Below are 19,993 nucleotides of genomic sequence, written 5' to 3' on the forward strand. Positions count from 1 at the left end.
CTGCACTTCGTGTTCGGTATGGAAGGCAGTAAGCCAAAGGGAGGCCCTCAAACTTTGTGCGAGCTCACCCCAGAACTTAGTTCAGCTAGTAATGTAATAGCCCAGAAACAGCTAAACCTTTCTATTGCGTGCGAGAGAGAAACCCACGTGAGGGAAGAACAGTTCCTTTGACTAAAAGAGCTCACACCGCCCCCAGGAGCTAACCCTGCCAGCTCTGCTCGGCCGGTCTTCCAAGCCTGAGGACTTTCATCGGGACGCTCCTGGTGAACACGGCCAGGCTAAGCCGCAGGCAGCGCGGAGACTCTCCCTCCACTGAGGAGGGATACCTGGGACCACACAGGCCCCTCAGAGCCGGTTATTTTCCAGCTACCGGGCCGAGCTGACGCACCCGGCCGACGAGACACCCCCGCCGGGCGCCCAACCGCGCCTGCGCAGTAACGGCCGCGGGGGAGCGGGCGCCGCCATGCCGCGCGTGCGCCGCGCCTCCCCGCGCCTCCGCCAGCGCCCCGGGCGCCCCTGCGTGACGTGATTGCGTCAGACGCAGCCTCGACCTGGGGCGGGGCGGGGCCGGGGGGTAACGGCGCGATTTTTCAAAATGGAGGCGCTGGGGGAGGGGAGCGGCCGCCGGGCCCCGGAGCCAGCGGGCCTGGGCCGAGGCGGGCGGCGGAGGGCACCGTGATGGCGAGTCGCGGTCGAGGTCCTGAGGAGAACCTGTAGCGGGAACCGGGGAGAGCGACCGGCGCCATGGCGACCTGCATCGGCGAGAAAATAGAGGTGCGGAACCCAGCCCCCTCCCGCCACCTGCGGGCCTGGCCGGGGCCGCCCCGCCATTTGCCGGGGTTGTGGGGCCGGTGGCGGGGAGAGGCCAGGCGGGGGCCCGGTGCCGGCTCGGCTCTCTCTCGGGCGGCTTGTTTGTGGGAGGTGGCCGCCGGGGCGTCGAGCGGGGCTCCTCCCAGGCCCGTCCGCACCACCGCGCCCTCCTGCTGCGGGTGCGGCCCGGCGGGCTGAGGTGGGCTGGGCCCCCAGGCGCCTCTGGGGTCGGGCCGTTGGGGGAGCGGCCGTAGGGCCTCAGCCCGCCGGTCCCGCCACCCGCCCCCGGGGTCGAGCCGTGAAGCCTCGTTTACCCACTCGCGGGGGGCCCGGGCGGAGCGCCCCCGGGCGATGACACCCGGCGGGAGAGCGGCAGCCGCCCCGGTGGGCTGCCTGGGAGCCGGGCGGTGCCCAGGCCCTGTGTTTGCGGGGCGGGCCGGCGGTCGCTCCCCAGCCGCTGCCATAGCAGCGGGAGTGGGGGCGGCTGTCTGTTGCCCCCCGGGAGCGGCGGGAGAGGCGGCGGGAAGGTGGCGGCGCCGATCCGCCGCGGGCAGCGCCGGTGCCAGTGCGAGGCGACCGCCGGGCGGGGAGGACGATGCCGCGGGGTGTGCGGTGCGGCCCGGAGGGCTCCGTCCAGGTACCCCCCGGGCACCCCGGCGGCGGCTGAGGGTTTGCCCCGGCATCAGGGGTGTGGGGCCCCATCTCGAGGGCGAGATCTCTACGTATCGGGAGAGGGGCATCAAAACCTGGGCTGGGGCTGAGGGCGATGACTTATTTGCTCGTGTTGCAGGATTTCAAGGTGGGCAACCTCCTGGGGAAGGGCTCCTTCGCAGGGGTCTACAGAGCAGTGTCCCTGAAAACCGGACTGGAAGTGGCTATCAAAATGGTAAGGCAGCCAGCCAAGGAAGTCTCTGGCTTCAGAGAGACTGAACATGGGCAAGTTGCAACAGGTTGGAGTTAGGCAATTGGACATTCATGCCTGGATTGCTTGTTTGTATCTAACGATATCTAGATTAGGATTCGATCCTGAAAGATGCAGTGCAACAAACTAGACTATACAAATAATTAATAGAAATGCTTACTTTACTGTTAAAAGCACCTAAGCTCAAATATTCAACACTGTGTGGACAGTCGGTCCTATAATTTTTAATTCAGGAATTCGTAATCACAAAAGCTTCATTTAGAATCCCTGTGGCTGGAGAGGTCCTGGAAGAAATGCCTTGAAAAATTTCCCTTACTGCCAGGACAAACTGTTTGCAAAGGAAATTCACACATCACAGGTGTTTTGCCAGATCTACTTGTAATCTGTAGTACTTTGGTTTAGCTACATTTCTAATGTTAACTATATTTAGTATATCTGCTAAATTAGGTTTGTTTGCTTAAGTATTTCAGAAAAAAAATTAATTGGTGTTAGTATTGAAAACATTAATGCTTACCTTCTTTCAGACAGTTGTGTGTTCCTCCAGCTATCTATGGTACTTGTTCATTAAAAGCATAATTAGGTTAAACTGTGGACACTTGCTTAGAAGTTTTCAGGCCAACATGCATCAAACATGTAAAATGTCAAGTTCACTTGAAACTAACATGTATGTAATTGATGTTGTGGTGCTTGAAATATATTCTTTCATCCATTTACAGATAGATAAAAAAGCCATGCACAAAGTTGGAATGGTACAGAGGGTTCAAAATGAGGTGAAAATACATTGTCAGCTAAAGCATCCATCTATACTTGAGGTAAGGATTTTTTTTGGTAGAGAAGACTGTATATGTGACTTGCTGTATAGTCTATAAAATGTATTTCAATTTTTTCATTGTTTTATATTCTAGCTTTATAACTATTTTGAAGATAGCAATTATGTATACCTGATACTTGAGATGTGTCACAATGGTGAAATGAGCAGATACATAAAGAACAGAAAGAAACCCTTTTCAGAAGAAGAAGGTGAGACTTTTTTTTGTGTGTAGTTCTCTTTGCATTACTGTAAAAATATTTATAACTGCCATCACTGAACCAGTTTCTATAGCTTAAAACCTTGTGCTGAGTGATAATCTAGAGATTGATTAATGTAACACATATATTCACTTGAATTCCTGTATACTTTTGTTTCTGTTTATGCCATTTTACAGTAGCATGTGTTCTTGGGGTTTAAAAAAAAAAAACTGTTATCTGGGAAGGTAGAGGTGTGTAGAAGGTAGAGCTTACTTTTGTACATAGAATTATGTTGAAGGTCAAGATTGAAAAGTTCCACAGAAGGGAACTGGCAACTTCACATCCACACATCTGCTTTCTTTGTGTTGCATCTCTTCACCTCAGTATTACTGTATTACGTGTCACAAGTTAAAAACCTTCCAGGTTATAGGTTGCCTTATGTGGTATCACTGGAAGTATTTACTGTGTTCTAAGCTCTGCGTGGAAATGAAGGTAATGTTCTTAACTGTGTTGCTTAAGGGCTGAGTTAGTAAGGAAGTGTCCAATTTGACACTCCATCTAGAGTTTTTGAAGGACTGGCAATTGAAGAGAAATTCTACTATGGTTTTTACCTCCATTTCTTATGGAGAGTGCTGAAAATTTTGTCTGTCACAGAGTTCATTGTCAGAGTAATGCTAAAACTTTTTAAATTGGCTATGTTACTCTTTTGAATACTGTTTTGAGCAAGAAGACTTGGAAAAAAATTAATCTTATGAATTTACTAATACTCCATTTTCTTACAGCTCTTTTTGAGAGAGAGGGTTTCAGTTAGAACACGGACCACTGGAAGCCTAACCAGAACAGCAGTACTTAGAAAAAAGACAGCAAAGAAGCTGCAGTATATAATGTTTGAGGGCACAGCCAGACAAGCTAGTCTGGTCTCACCTGATCTGGATTCAGTGGTTATTGCCTTTGCAACGTAGCACCTGATCATCTCTTACACAGTTATTCCAGTTTACCTGCTTCTCTTATCAGTTTCTAATATAGTTCTGTTAAGCAATTACAGATAGGGATTTTTCACAACCTGGATCACAGGACTGGATTAAAGGGGTACTGCTCTACAGGCATCATCTCTTTAATTTGTGTCTCTTCCAGCAGAAAGAGTTCGCTTGATGGTATCTTAGTTCTAAAAGCTGGTAAACCACTGACCTGGATGAAGAAGTCTCCTCCTCCAAGCAGTGGTTTCTGCTAACATTTATTACCTGCTTTGCCCTCACTTTGCTAAGAGAAGGAAGGCTGTAAATTATTTGCTCTAGAAAGAATGATTCTTAAGATTGCTGTAATTGCGATATTGTAATAAATGATGCTGTTTCAGCCTGGATGAGGTTTTGTTATTCCAGCTGTAAGCTAAAATTCTTAAATATTCCCTGAATTTCTAATGTAATAGAACAGAAAGTCTATCCCAATATTGTGAATGTAGGTGTTTTTGAAAAATTGGAATAATACTAGCCTTGCCAGTTTGATAATTATAAAAAAAATATAAAATAAGGAGACATTTTAGATTATAATCTGCATGTAGTGAAGCTGCCTCATTTTGTATATTTGCTGTTTCTGAAAGTGAGAGGCGACTTAACTTTTTTAATGAGGAACCTGATTTTAAAAATATAGGCCAATTGAAAGTATTTCCAGTTCTGTTCACATTATTGTGTCAGCAAAAAACCAATCTGGTTACTGCATTACAGAACACCTTTTTTTTTTTAAGGAACTCTGTACATAATTGTGCCATGTTGTTTAAAGGAAAAAGCAGAAAGTTAATTTCAATCTCATTACCAGGACACTTAAATAGTGACGATGTTACAAGGATATTAAAAAAAAAAAAAAAGACCAATAGCAGACTGCATGAAGTTGTTCTTTTCACAGCTATGATTTCAATTATACAACTAAAACATCTGGTTTTGTGTTTTGACAGCCCGACACTTCTTGCATCAAATTATCACAGGTATGCTGTATCTTCATTCTCATGGAATACTGCACCGGGACCTCACCCTTTCTAACATCTTACTCACCAATAATATGAATGTCAAGATTGCTGATTTTGGACTAGCAACTCAGCTGAAAATGCCTCATGAAAAGCATTATACCATGTGTGGAACTCCAAATTACATTTCTCCTGAGATAGCCACAAGGAGTCCACATGGACTGGAATCTGATGTGTGGTCTTTGGGCTGTATGTTTTACACTCTGCTTATTGGAAAGCCACCTTTTGACACCGACACGGTCAAGAATACGCTGAATAAAGTAGTATTAGCAGATTATGAAATGCCAGCGTTTTTATCAAGAGAGGCACAGGACCTTATACATAGGTTACTTCGCAAAAATCCAGCAGATCGTTTGAGTCTTTCCTCTGTGTTGGATCATCCCTTTATGTCCAGGTGTAGTTCTGCACGGAGTAAAGATTCGGGAACTTCAGAAGATTCCATGGACAGTGGAAATGCTACTATCTCTACAACCTTCACAGGTTCTTCCAGCATCAGTACCAGTGGTTGCTTGAAGGAAAAGAAGAAGCTGTTAGTTGGACAGCCGCTCCCAAACAAAATTACTTTTTTTCCTAAAACCAGGAATTCCAGTAATAGTTCGTCAGTAGATGGAAGTGGCTCTTTCCAGCAATGGGGAATTCAGGGAAAAGAAGTGGGCATAACTGGCAGAGGAAGAACAATGCAACTTGCTGAAGAGAGACCACATTCACGCTACCTCCGAAGAGCCCACTCTTCAGATAGGTCTGGCACATCCTGTAGTCAGACTCAAGGCGTATCAAATATTGAGAGATGTCACTCTGTGGAACTGCTTTCTAAGCCTAAAGTAGGAACAAGAGAAAATACAGAGTGCTTTTCACCTGCGAACAGCTATACTGATATAGGAGAAATATTTAAGGAGAAGACTTCTAGTAGTTCTGGTTCTTTTGAAGGGCAAATATCTCCACCTGTAAAAGATCAACCACAGTAAGAAACAGTTTTTCCTAAGATGAAATTTAGAGCTGCCTTATATGTTAAACGTGTGATTTTTTTTCCTGTAACTAAGCTGTAGTAAGTGTCCAAAGTCTACACTTGTAGCTTGAATAGCAAGTAGGAGAGGTCAATAGTTAATGCTGTTGCTATGTAGAGGTCTACCTCCCCGTTGTTCCTATCTCAGTCTCCATCTATTATTGTAGCTTTTATTTATCCTGGTAATAATCTTATTATTGGCTTACTGCCATATGCAGCAAGTAGAGTGTTTCTTTCCCCACACTAATTGTAGTAGAGAGCCTTACTAATTCTTTGTAGAAGAGATGTAGACTAGGCCAGAAGGCATTCAGAGTGTGATTACCAATGCTTTAACTTGCTGCTCTGTTCTGGTTGTGTGGGTTTTTTTCTGGCTTTTTTTGCTGTTCTTTTCTGTTATGCTTAGACAAGATAAAGGAAGAAAAAAATACAAAATTAGGTGATGGATTATAAAATTGGCGTACCAGAAAGGAAAATAATACTCAAAGATAACTATCTGAGACTTAGTTCTGTCCTTAGTTGTAGTTTCTAGGTTAATATCCTGGCTTCTTTGTATACATTGATGGACTTCCCCAGCTGATATAAACCAACTCGGGGATCAAATCTACAACTGATGCCAGAGTGTTGTTGGAGGCCTCATCCTTACCTTCTGAGCTACACTGCTACACAAATAGAGTCCTCCTTTGTGATAACTTCAGTCTATGCTCAGAAGTTTGCTTTGTTTTTTCCCTCAGCAGGGTATCAAGTAACACTTTCCTGTTTTAACAGAAGGGCTATTGCATATCTTAGTTGTTGCATTTCTCTCCACATTAAGTGGCAACTTCGGTGGTTTAATATGTTTTTCTTTTTGCAAATCAGTTACATAAAAATGCAAATAAGCATTTTGCCCAGTAGAAAAAGTAAATGGAGTGTTTGACATAAGCCTCTGTTCAGCAAGTTCAGTGGGCATGTGCATTCTTTCTAGTTTGAGAAATATTTGATGAATCCAAAAAGAAATTCTTACGTGCAAATGTTAACATAATGCTTGCTTGTTTTCCCCATGACATAAAGACATACTGAATGTAGAAGTGACAGAATACTAATATGAGTGTGCAGATTAACTGAGTGGTTACTACTGGTTTTTACATGGTTGATTATAGGAGAGTCTCTTACATCTACAGTTAGCCTGCACAGCAATCATAAATGCAAGGTTCCAAGACTTACATTAGATACTTCTATTTTGGGTTGAGTTTTTTTTTATGACGACTTGAGTCCTTGCCAATGCCAAAGTGGTGATCATCACAAGATGAAAGTACAGACAGATACCGGCTATAGAAACAGACAACCACGCAGGAGCTTAGTGTGACTTTGCAACAGATACAGTAACTGTTTCTGTGTGTATTTTTCAGTGTCTGGATTATGAGTTCACCTGTGACTACATATGTCTAAAAAGCTGGTAAAAAATCTTGATAATATTTGGGATTTACTATAGTTTATGTAAACTCAAGTTATTTTAGGTGATGTGTGTTAGGTGACACGTAGGTGATTGCCTACGTATTTCAGCTCATATGTGTGATGCTGAATGAGAGCCACTGGGGTCGTGTGCATCATCCCTGTGTCGTCTTCAAGGTTGTTTCCTACTTATACTGTGAACTAAGAACTAGATATGTGAACATCCAGAGCTGGCGCATTATCAATAGCTCTTTTGTTCATATATCTCAGTTCCAAGACTCTACTAGTGAGTGCTAACAGGCTTAAATCTGTGCTGAAACTGTTCATTCCATTTGGAAACAGTATTTTATTTTTTTATGCTTTACCTAATGAACATTCCCCATGAAAAAAGAAGCACGTTTTAAGCTGTCTAGGGCTGTGAAATGCCACCTGTGTTTCTTCAATGTTCTAAAAGTGTTGTGGTTTCTGTAGCTGTAACATAATTTTTGCTGTGCAAATGTCTTTGATGTGATCTTGATTACATATGTAACTTCTTTTTTCAGCTCGAATTATCTCTGCACAATGAAGCCCCAGGTTGGTTTGTTAGAGCAGAAGTCCCAGGCTGAAACAATGCAGCAGTGGCTTGGAAGCATGCAAACAAATGGTGTGTTATCAATCGGTTGTTTATTTTTGCACTCAAGCCGGAGTAGCGACTTAACAGTTTCTGTGGGTTTTTCTATATTTCACTGCTTTAAACTTATAGCAGAAGTGTCTGTATGGCCAAGTAACTGATACCAGCGTATAAGGCTGGCATCTGACATAACAGTGACTGGATGTTAACAGAGGCTACTTTCCATTTCTGAATGAAAAGCATGGGAGACCCTAAATTGACTTGTTTGACACAGATTGATTTCCAGCATTGCTGATCTGTAGACTCATTCTTAAGCAAGCAATTGCCCACTGGAAACATTGTTTTGTCTTCTCTTTTGGTCTAAGCTCTAATGCTTCAGTTTCATGAGGTAGGAATTAATTTCAGAAGGTTCTGTAGTTAGTGTTCCTCTTAAGCTGTTGGGTTGGTATAATGAATTGTATCTAACTGCCTTTGTAAGAGTTGAAGAAATTGTACATTGAATTTGAATACTTAACTTCCTGAAATGAGGTTGTTCTCTTTTAGTATTTTAGCAATTTAAAAAAAAAAAAAAGGAAAACCATTCTAGAACCTGCCATAATTATTCAGTTGTGACTTGAAATGTCTAACTATAAACATGGGACAAAAGATAGGCAGGTGAATCAAAAGCTCTGTTAATTTAGTTGTGTAAATACTCCTTAAGAGAAAATGGGACCTTAGTGAATGAGAAAGATAATGAGGCTGCAGACGGAGGGGTGGAGGAAAGGACAAAAGACACAGGAGGGAAGGAGGTGTTCTTTGTCGTGCATCATGTTACATCGTTTACAAATAATGTAATTTAATCATAAATCAAAATCACAAATCCATTCTGGCCTTCTTTTGTTTTGATATTATTGGACTCCTTCCCTTCCTGTCTACAGGGAATTGAACTTGCATGACATATGGTCTGAATAATCCTGTTTTAATTTTTAGTCCCTTTTCAACTGTCCTGCAATATGGCAGGAGGAGTGCAGTACTTAGGTAGGTGGGATGAAAGTTGATCAAGGGCTTAAATATCAAAACTAGGGAAGCAGTTATAAGAAGTTTAAATACAAAAATAGTTTTTTGTCTTTTAACAAGTGATTGGAAATAAAACAAGAGGTTTAGAGGATTCATTTAACATCCTGAGTACCAAAACTTCTGGTTGATGCTGAAACACTAGTTAAATAAGCTGAAACTTGGTACTAGCAGTTATCTGAATGGCAGGTAAACTGTGTTTTGGTGGAGTAAACTAATTCTTGTTTAAGTATCTATTTGAAATAGTAGTTTGTTTATAAATGGTTTTGCAGAATGATTTGCTGTATGTTAAGACTGAAGGCCATCATAACTGAAATTTCGTAACTTTCTTTTAAGCAGCATTGGAATTTTGTTAACACTGGTATTGATTGGTGCTAAAGTCATAGCGTAATGATTTGGACTGAGGATTAAAGAAATCCCATTCTCCACTTAAGCCTTCTAAGATGATATTTTGGAAAGCTTATAAAAACATAATAGCATTTTTTTTTTCTTCTGACTGTGACTTCAAATCTATAACGTACCTTTATGATTCTTTCAGTTCCGCCAAGACCACCTGCAGACCTAACTGGCAACAGTAATGCACATGGAGGTTTTCGTTATCATCTGGATATGCAGCAAGATGCATCAAGAAATACATGGAACACCTTAAAAGATATAAGGAATCACGATGCATCTGTTGACTATCCACATTCTTTACACCAGAGAAACCCTAAGAAATACATCCCTGGCGTTCTCTGCAAACCTGACAAAATTCAACCGTCTTCTGCATGTGGCCTTTGGTCAACTTCAGAACAAAACCAAACGTGGGGCAAAGAACCACCAGCACATCAGAAACCTACACTGCGAAGTATAGTATCGCCTCTCAATGCTCACAGGCTAAAACCAATCAGGCAAAAAACGAAAAATGCAGTGGTATGTATCAGTTCCTAAAATGGAAGCAACGTAAGAGATAGTCACACTGTATTTAATACTTAAAAATCACTTGGTAAACTAGAAGCATTTGTTTTTAGAAAACAATCTATAATGACCTAATTTAAAGTTACATTGGTAAGATGCATCTTAATTTTTGTGTATGGAGCTCTCATGGTCACTACCTGCAGTGACGTGGCATTGCTTTTAGCTTACAAGCAAAGAAGCTGTAGGTAGACACAGCAAATATTAAGTGCATGTATACTACTTACTGTTCTGAAACTTTGTCCTGCTTAGCTGTACAGTTGCACTTAAGATTAACTATGTCAAATACATAAAACACTTCTACAGATCAGATAAATAGCTGAATTAGAAATGAAGAGTCTTGCTCTCAAGTACAAACTTGAAACTTTTTCCTATAGCACTGCTTTTTCCCTGTCCTGTGGGTGAGGAAGCAAAACAAATTCTATTAATCCTTACCGATCATCACTTTACGTTTTTCTGGTTGGCTTGTTCCTGGTATCACCTGTTGTTCCATTTCTTAGAATCTTATTCATCCTGTCATGCTTCCCCCCACCCCCAATTTCTTTTTTTGAAAAAGAACATAATAGAGCTGACCTGTCTTTGATTAGTCACTTAAGAAGCCCCACCCTCACTGACCAGGCTTATAACAATCAGTCATGTTGCAGTGTTCTGCTTTAATAGCACTACTAAGACAAGTTACTGTAAGTAGCATAAGTTTGCAGTGCATTTGAGGAAAAATAAACCAATGTTTTTTTAAAGCATTTGTGGAAAGAAATGTTATCTTATCTTGCTAGAAACTAAAGTTTTTTAATTTCTGCATTTAAAATATTTTAGGTGAGCATTCTAGATACCGGGGAAGTGTGTATGGAGTTTCTAAAAGAACACCATCCACAAGAACTTGTGAAAGAAGTTCTCAGAATATCTTGTGATGGAAATGTGGTATGTTTTCAGTTTCTTCACTGTCGGGGTTAGAGTATTCTGTTCTTTCAGAATTTTTTTTTATTTTCATTTAAGTGTTTATTTGTTTGGAAATGCGATATTTACATATGCATAGCTATAAACTCCTTTTTTTTTTTTTTTTTCCCTGTAGTACAGCCATACAAATATAGATAGTCAGCAATTCTTTCAGAGCAAAATTAGGCTTAACTTTTGGAATAGGTGAAGTATTGTTAAAAACTGGTGCTGTTAAATAATTACTTAGAGGAATAGAGCAATATGGTAAGTAATTAAACTGGTTATTTCCATACCTGTTGAAGTAGGGAGTGCTGTAGTAAGTTGCAACTATAAACACTTTTTTTTTTCCCCTTTTTATAGATTGCAGTGTATCATCCAAATGAAGGAAGAGGTTTCCTTCTTGATGACAGACCTCCAGCTCCTCCTGAAGGCATCTGTATGTATAATTTTGACAACTTGCCAGGTAACTTGAAATTTATTTTAAAATTATGATGGTTAATGTGACTTTAAAAAAAAAAAAAAAAGAATGTTGTTTGAGACTTTGGCTTTTAGCTGCTACTTTTCAGATTGTGAAGATAAAAATCCTTTCAGAATAAGATTCAAACTACGGTTTAACTGGGAACTGTATTTTTGAAACTTCGCAAGAAAGTGTAAACCTGCAGGTTTACATTCATTTTGCATGGAAGTTAGGAGGAGTCACTTACCCCTTTATAATACACTCTATAATACAGTGTACTAAAATTAAAGCTTTCTTAATGTTCTCCTTGTTCATATTGGAAACTGTTTACGTATGAGTGGAAAAATACAATGGAGTCATTTTTAAACCAGCAACTTTACCTTGTGCTTCCTAACGCTCATAGCTTGGGGAGGAAGGGGAAAAACACATATTTAAAAGCATTGACAAAGTATTTAATGTAGTCAGCTGAAGAACAAGTATAAGCTAACTGTAAGCTCTTAAGAGACAAGCAGACTTTTCTGCTAATTAGACATCAAAGTTAGGTTTTACGTAAAGCCAGGAAGCCGTCTGGACCACGCTATCTAGTTGAACGGTATATGCAGCACTTCACTATGTTGTTTAGGTTTTGAACAATGTTAATTGAAGCTATTCAAGTGAAGCTATTGAAGATACACACTTTTCTAATAGTTGGTGAAAATAAGTCAGTTTCTTTGAATATACTTCTGTAAAGTACTGAAATGTTGCTCACTACTTTTTTTGTTAAACGCTGTGCACCAGCTCGGAGGGAAGTAACTTAAAATATGTATTTGATAGCTGAAAGTACTCAGATCAAAAGCTTTTAAATTTTCTTTTTTTAGAAAAGTACTGGAAAAAATACCAGTATGCAGCCAAGTTTGTGCAGTTGGTGAGAACAAAAACCCCCAAAGTTACGTTCTACACAAGATATGCCAAGTGCATGTTGATGGAAAACTCACCCACTGCAGATGTTGAAGTCTGTTTTTATGATGGTATGTATTCGTTTTGGCAATTGTGCAAATAGTTACTGTGGTGTTAAAGGTGCACTAGAATATTGCCAAATGCTAAACTTCAGGTTGAAGACAATACTAGAACCTTTGGGTTTTTATTTGCCACTCTGTCTTTATTCTAGCACTTGCAGATCAGTTTGTTATTCATTAGTTGTTTACTGATATCTTCTTCAGGGAGTACATGTTACAAAAGTGTTATTTAAATTACGCCTTGTTTTTATTCATGAGCTCTTCTTTGAATCTACATTTGATAGTTAACTTAGGGAAGGGTGTGTCCATACTCCAAGCTTTCCGTTGTTGACTGAGGTAATAATATTACCATGAACATTGACTGGAGAAAGCAATTGGCTGCCTTTTCCAACTCTACCCTTCCTAAACTAGACTGCATTGATGATGGTTTTTTCACTGTAGGCTACAGTCAATTAGGATGACTTGCTATATGCGTAGACGTACCTCAACAGAATTTGTGACAAATAAAAAAAAAAGACTTAACAGCTTTGTTTCATTGTGGAAGCGCTATTGAAAGAATGGGCGTCTCTCTTACAATGACATTCAAACGCTGATAAAGCCTGCTTAACCAATTTTTGGCAATGCTGTTACAGACTTTAATATTGCCTCAGATTGTTTAGAAAGGTAGTTCTTAAAATATGTAATAAACACATTATTCAGCCCACTTAAGTAGTAATCTTTGGCCACAGAGGGCATTACGTTAACATCATAGTTCCAGTTTAAGTGGCTCTTTATGTCTGCTAGACATAGAGCTCACGCAGGAGTGGTTTTATTCTTGCAGTAATTAAGTCAGTGAGGTACACTTTAGAATGTAATGGCAGAAATCTGTATTTTATAGAAGCTGATATACGATTCACAGTAGAAGTTTTTATGGTTTTTTTTACAGGAGCAAAGATACACAAGACAGCTGGTATAACTCGTGTGATTGAAAAATCAGGGAAATCCTTCACTTTGAAAGGAGAAAGCGAAGCAGGTTTGAAGAAGGAAATACAAGCTTATATGGATCATGCAAATGAGGTACGCTGTTCTACGTAGACATTTTTCCAGTGCAAAGCAACTACCTGAAAATTCACTTTCTTTTTCACAAATGCGCTTCTGATGTTGTTTTTCATATTTTTATTTTTTCCCCAAATTTACACTAATAAGGAGGGATGAAGAAGTGTGGGGTTTGTTGGTTTTGTTGGGTTTTTTATAAGAGTGAGTATCCCTGTTGCCTCTACATTAACAATACCTTATGGGAAGAATGTTAGGAAATTCTTACTAGTGTGTACAGGGTTAAACAGAACAAATGAAACTGCTTTATACAAGTTTAAAAAACCTCAAAACAAACAACCTAAACACATACTTCTCCCCAAAACAAAACAAAACAAAAAAACCAACAGAAAAAACACACACACAAAGCTCCACTCCACCCTGCAACCCCCCTGAAAAAAAACACCCCAAAAACAAGCACAAAAACCTGCCAAGTGTTTAACTGGCCTGCCTGCTGTGCTTTCTATCCCTTTAGGTCATCCAGTTAACAGTCATGAGTAATTTTTTTGTCTTATGAACTTAAGAAACAGTAAAAATACAGTGCAAATTTCCTATTCAGTCTTCTTTAAGTTCTGTTGTTTTCTGGAATAGAATTCAGGGGGCTTCTAGTCCTCTGTCTAGCTCTACTAAAAGGGAAGTGATGATTAAGAGCATAATTCCAGATGTGCTGAAGTTACAGGGAGTAGTATAGTTACAGGCTGTAGTAAAGCTTTTGGAATTGCCTCCGTAGTGCAGCTATTACTGATACTCAGTACCCCTGAAAAAAGCATTTCCTTGTGTAGGCTCGCCTGCCGTGCTAAAAGTGTAGGAAATGGTTATATTGTTCTCAATTAAAAACTTTTTAACAAGCTCCTTCTAATTCTAGGGACATCGTATATGCCTTGCACTGGAATCTGCCGTTTTGGAGGAAGAGAAAAAGAGTGAAAGTGTTCCATTTTTCCCAATAATTGTTGGAAGGTAGTATATTTAACTTGAAAATACTTATACGTTTGAATACTCCCACTAAGCAGCTTTATGCAGCTAATGTTTGCAGAAGCCAGGGTTGCTTAACAGAGGCTTATAGTCATTAGCAAGATAAATATTAACTTGATAGCATATATGAACACCTTATTTTGGACCTGCGAAGCCCCCTTTGATCCTAGGACAACATATACTTGTGGATTTAAGATTAAACCAGGCTAACGGCACATGAAAAACAGTTCTGCGGAAGACCGTTGCCATCAGGTGCTTTGTACGGTCCATGGGAAACTGAAGGAAAAGCTATTTTGTCCTCACTTGTTTCTTTATTCCTTTTTGAACAGACCTTTTCCCAATTTGTCTCGCTATTTTTCCAGAAAACCTGGCAATAGTGAATCGCCACAGGCTGTAGCACCTCCGCTGTTGGACAATACAAACTGTTTGAAAGAAGTTATGGCACTGGATAGAAATACAGCTGCCAGTTCTACTCCAGTTCAAACTCCAAACTGTACTCCTCCTGTAAGTACACAAGAACATACAGTGGAAACTGCTCATCAGTAGGAACTAAAATATTTTTTTTGTATTTGAACTAATGGATGAACATTTGTAAGGATGTAGGCTCTTGTTAGCCGTTTGTGAGCATATTGATTAGAAATGTTAACTTTGAGTTTAACTGGCTGGGTATCTGGATTTAAGATTATCTGAGAAATCAAGATCCTCCAAAACTTCAGCACAAATGCCTCCTGGGAACATAGTCTGGGAATTGCTTACTCCTGTTGTACAGCACTGTCTTCAATTTGTTTTGGAGAGCTCTGAGGTGCCCTCAGGCCTGTGTATGGCATGGTCGTCACAAAGGATATTACACTTGAGGTCATTCTGAAATAATCAAGTGTTAGTGTGTATAAATATATTTACAATTACACTTTTTTAATATACGTATAGCCAAAAAGGTTTTGTGTGCGATTTCATCTAGCTTGTTTAAAAGCCCCTCAAAGCTTCAACTGCTGCATCACAGCCCTGATACAGGATCCCCAGCTGACTGAATTGTACTGGGGTCTCGGCACGCTGAGACTGTATTGTGAACTGTGTTGAACTTACGTGGCTCTGCATCTCTGTCCTTCGGTTGTGCAGCACATGCCCTTAGCGCAGTTGTTGCTTGACTGAAATGAACCTGGCAACAAAAATTCTTTAGGGCTTCAGTATTAGTGTTGATCTTTACACTGACTTAAGGATACCCACCACCGGAGTTCTAACTTGAGGGTTCAGCATTCAGACTCATTCTTGGTGTGCCATATAGCAAATGCTTGGGTCTTTTGTAAGACTTCCTCTGTTTGCATTCTCCTCTGAAGTACGTATTTCTAAGCAAAATAACACAATAGCTGGTTGCCCTTCGGTGTTAACCCTCGACTCTTATCAGTTTCTTTATACTTGAACTAGATGTGTATATCCTGAGGTACAAGACGTTTCTTTCAGGTTCCTGTAACTATCTGGATCCTAATCTCTTTCCTGACCAAGCTGTCCTATTTCAGAGGCATCTTCTGACTTGTACCTTTTCACTGAACCCTGAATCTTAAATCCTGCTAAGACCACCGCCTCATTTGTCATCTCTCTGACTATGGGAGGAGGTATCCGAGTAGCAGAACTTTTACAGAAGCAGATGTGTTCCTCCTAGACAGTGGTAGTGGCCTTGTCCTGAAGACCTCCAATGTTTGAGCCTCTGTTGTTCTTCTGTTCATAACAGACTGTATGTGCTGTAGAATTCTTCTATTCATGTTTAATATTCTAGTTTCCAATTAAGAGTAACGTCCATGTTTTAGTAAAATATTGGCCAAGTGGTCATTGGGATGAGAGCTATTTTGTAATCTAACATGTGCTGAACATTTTTGTTGAAGATGGACAGTATTTTCTGACAGTTAAATAAGGAAAAATGGGGCTTAATTAGAAAAAAATCACTTCAGGAAAGCAATTCCTTTGAGTACAGGGCAGTGCAAGAAAAACAGTCGTAATACTGAGGAAGTCATATGGAATCCTGTGGCGTTTTTAGAATGTAATGGTGTTAAATGAAGCATATAGACTAAATCTGTCTGTGTGTATGAGAAGATTAGGGGTTAATTACCACCTGTTTTACAGCTAGTACATAATCTGTTGGATGAATACTAAGGCTGCTAATACTGTGCATTTCTGGGTTTTAGGTGGTGTCGTATGAAAAGTCTGCGTTTATGACAAATGCTGCTGAAACGACGTGCTCCTCTGTTCATCAAACGGAATGCAGTCCAAATTCAGCCCAACTTCTAAAATCTGTCTTCGTGAAAAATGTTGGTTGGGCTTCTCAGGTGAGAAGTGAATTCTGATAAAGGAGGGGTGTCTGTTATTTTTTCCTATTAAACTTGAGATATGTATTTTTAAGTAATTTACTTTAAACTTGATCTGTGAGGAATACATTCAGCTATGCTCTGTTACAGTTTAAATCTGAAAATTGTTACGTGGAAAGATTCTTCCAAGTAAGTGTCCTAGATAAATAGGACAGTGCTTCAGTTACCACAATTTTCCTGGGATGGTTATTGCCTATTTTAGTGTCTTCAGTCATCTAAATCTGACTCTAGTAAAAAATCAAAGCTGTTACATCTGCATTAGTGGACAGAAATTTAAAGGTGTCATGACAAAGTGTTTTTACCAGATCTATACAAGAAGAATGAATCCGCCTGTCCAACAGGAAAAGCTGTTTCCATAGAAATTTTTCCTCTGCTTTTCTGTGGGACCAGCTTTAGATGTAAAAGTTGTTCTCTGCAATCCAGATAAAGTAGCTTCCTGTCCTAACAGAAGTTTGCTTTACATATATAAACTTTAAAATGTTTATTGCTCTGAACTCTCACAGATGGGCCTTCTGTTTTACGTTTGGTCCTTTTTAAAATGCCTTTAGGCATGATTAAAGGCACTTCTTCGTTTAACTCTCATTGAAAAAGGATGACTGAAGCAGAGTATCTGAAACCTTTGGGAGTCTGACTCTTGAGACTGCGTAAGACTACTTGATCCAAAGTAGTACACATGCAATCTTTAAAAGACTGACCAAGATACCTAAGTCACTTCAGCAATTCTGAAGAATTTTCAATTAGAAAAACTCTAGGTACACAATCTTGTATTTTATGTTCTCAAACCATAATGCAACTTCTTTTGTTAGCTGACCAGTGGAGCGGTGTGGGTTCAGTTTAATGATGGATCCCAACTGGTAGCCCAGGCAGGTGTTTCTTCTATCACTTACACATCTCCAGATGGCCAGACAACTAGGTGAGTCCATCACTGCTATAAAAACAGCCCAGTCTGCTGTTGGTACAAAGCTGTTAAACATAAACTTCATGTCTGCTACGCATTTTGTAAATGTTAAAGTTTAGCTTTTCCATTACTTGTTGGTTGATTAGCTTTATATAAGCTTGATAAATGAAGAGAAGGATCTACAGCTTTGACTGAACTCTGCATAACAAATCAATTAAAAAAAAAAAAAAAACAACAAAAAACCCCCCAAAAAAACCCAAACAAACTGGGAATGCATCTACTTGGTCTCTAGAGTATAGCCACTATTCCTGTATAGTATTTAAAAGAGGGAGGGGAAGAAAAATAAGGTTTTATTATTCCCCTCCCCCAAGATGCTGCTAGATTAGGGAGATAACATGTCACCACTGATGCATAGACCTGAAGTGCTCAGGTGAAGTTTTGCCCATCTTTTGGCTACTAGGCACTTCCCACACAAATGCAGCCACTCAGTACCGTGCTTCCTTTGTGCAATGTTCAAGACTGTAACAGACAGTTGGTTCAGATGGTATTACAGCTTGACGCATGGTTTAGATATTTATCTGAAACGCTTTTTTCAGTTAAATACATATATGGACCGGGAGCCTGGATTTAAGCCATCAAGCTCAATCAGTGTGTCTAGGTATACTTAAAATCTGCTTGCCTGTAAATAGGCAAACCACTCAGGTTTTGAAATAATTATACTGTCCTGAAATTTATTTCAAGCATCTAAATTTTTCTGTGCTTATTTGTCTTTCTAGGTATGGAGAAAACGATAAGTTGCCAGAATACATCAAAGAGAAGCTGCACTGTCTGTCTTCTATTCTTGTGATGTTTACCAACCCAGCTGGTCCCTGCTAATTAAAGCAGTGCAGGTGTCAGGACACAAGAGCTTAATAAACCCACTTACTGACTTTCAAGTGATGTGACTGATCTTACTGAGCTTATGCAGAAATTCATTCAAAAGCTGGTAAAAAAAAAATAGGAAGGGGAAGGTTGCTCTGTTTCTGTGTAGCAAATTGCTTGTAAAGTATCATACAAAGCATTTTTTCCTCAAAATGATGGATAAACTTGCTCAAGTAAAACTCTGAGCAACTTAGTTCTAGATAGCATCAACTACTTGGAAATATTCTCAATCTGTTGTATTTTTTTACGCCCAGTGCTTATTTGGTGCCAACAATCAAGGAAAATGCATCTGTGCTGTTGATGTGTTTGTATTTGTAAATAACTTGTATTTTTGTCTTACAAGTAATATATGTAAATATGTATATGTTTTACAACTGTTTTTATTTTTTGTAGCATCAGCTTTTAACTTTCTTGCACAAGCATTTTATACGAAAAAAAAAAAAATTAAATCCAGTGGCAATTGTCCAGACCTATTTGTTTGTTTCATGTTCAAGTGATGGTTGGGTGAGAGCCCTTTTCTCTGTAGTGTTAACCACAATTTATAACAGGAACTGATCTGGTATCTTAGAGCATCAGAGGTTGGGAGTTCAGGGCTGAGTGAAACTTGGAGCAGTGGTATAAAGCTATTGCAGAAGTTACTTCTGGCCTGCAAGTGCACTGTAGTTTGCATGTTCAGATCTTACCTTTGGCCTACAGCTGAGTAAAACCAGGAGCACATAGATAGGAAAACAAACTGCACCTACTGTAGTAACTTAGGTTGTTACTTTGTAGGAATTTTATTAAGATACTTTTACCTTGTCTTACACAATGAAGCATGCTAACAAACTGGAGTAGCACTAATAGTACCTTTTTTTTTAAAGCATTTTTCTTAGTGTGGTAGCATTCCTGATGCTGCTTATAGTTATACTTAAATACTCCAACATATCTTCTCGGCAAAACCCTTTCTCCTGCTGTGTAAAGAAGAGTGAAATCTGAAAAGGTGGCAGCAGCAAGGAGGGTGGAGGTTCAGGGGAGCGGGCAGGGCCCTGCCTATGTGGTCTGGATGCAACAAACAGCTGTAAAACCCTCAGGAAAGAGACGTTCCAAAACGGGAAGATGTTCACATCATATCTCCAGGCTCAGCTCAGAGCTGCAATAGCCTTAAAGTCAGTTCTCCTTATTCATCTAGTCTCTAATGCAGACAATTTTGATTATTTTTTCATGTCTAAATCAAGGAAAGAGCTTGCAAATAAAGAATTTGTATAAAGAATGATAAACAAGTAGCACGTTTCCAAAAAAAAAAAAAAAAACCCCACACAAAAAGGCTTAAGTGATTCTCTAAGTGGAATTTAACTGCTTTCAGTTGAGAAGTGCCCCTTCTCATGTTGGACCTTACTGCTCAGATGGAGTCATTGCATGGTAAAGCGTCTTAACTATTACAAGTCTTTGATAAACCAAGTGGGATGTGTAGCTCTTACACAGACTCTTAAGGTTTTTTGAATCAACCTGTAGCTAGAAGCATGTGCACAGGTATGTAAATACAGCTTTTTTTCTTTTTTAAGAAGCATTTTAGTACTTTCATCTTAAATGTAGCAAGTCAACCTT

The 19,993-nt window shown here is 40.0% G+C and overlaps 1 protein-coding gene across 1 annotated transcript; it reads left to right on the forward strand.

Moving 5' to 3' along the window:
• Window positions 1-607: 607 nt before the first annotated feature.
• Window positions 608-18,878, forward strand: PLK4 (polo like kinase 4). The gene is made up of 16 exons (XM_080389959.1): window positions 608-774; window positions 1,601-1,696; window positions 2,449-2,544; window positions 2,638-2,752; window positions 4,689-5,718; window positions 7,731-7,831; window positions 9,390-9,763; window positions 10,619-10,723; window positions 11,099-11,201; window positions 12,053-12,202; window positions 13,116-13,246; window positions 14,127-14,218; window positions 14,596-14,737; window positions 16,411-16,551; window positions 17,397-17,503; window positions 18,265-18,878. Exons 1-16 carry the CDS (start codon window positions 745-747, stop codon window positions 18,362-18,364), a joined length of 2,913 nt encoding a protein of 970 aa, XP_080246085.1. The 5' UTR covers window positions 608-744; the 3' UTR covers window positions 18,365-18,878.
• The last annotated feature ends 1,115 nt before the right edge of the window (window positions 18,879-19,993 follow it).

The sequence above is a fragment of the Falco punctatus genome (genome assembly GCF_963210335.1).
Source record: "Falco punctatus genome assembly, chromosome: 1".
In the NCBI taxonomy this organism is placed as follows: domain Eukaryota; kingdom Metazoa; phylum Chordata; class Aves; order Falconiformes; family Falconidae; genus Falco; species Falco punctatus.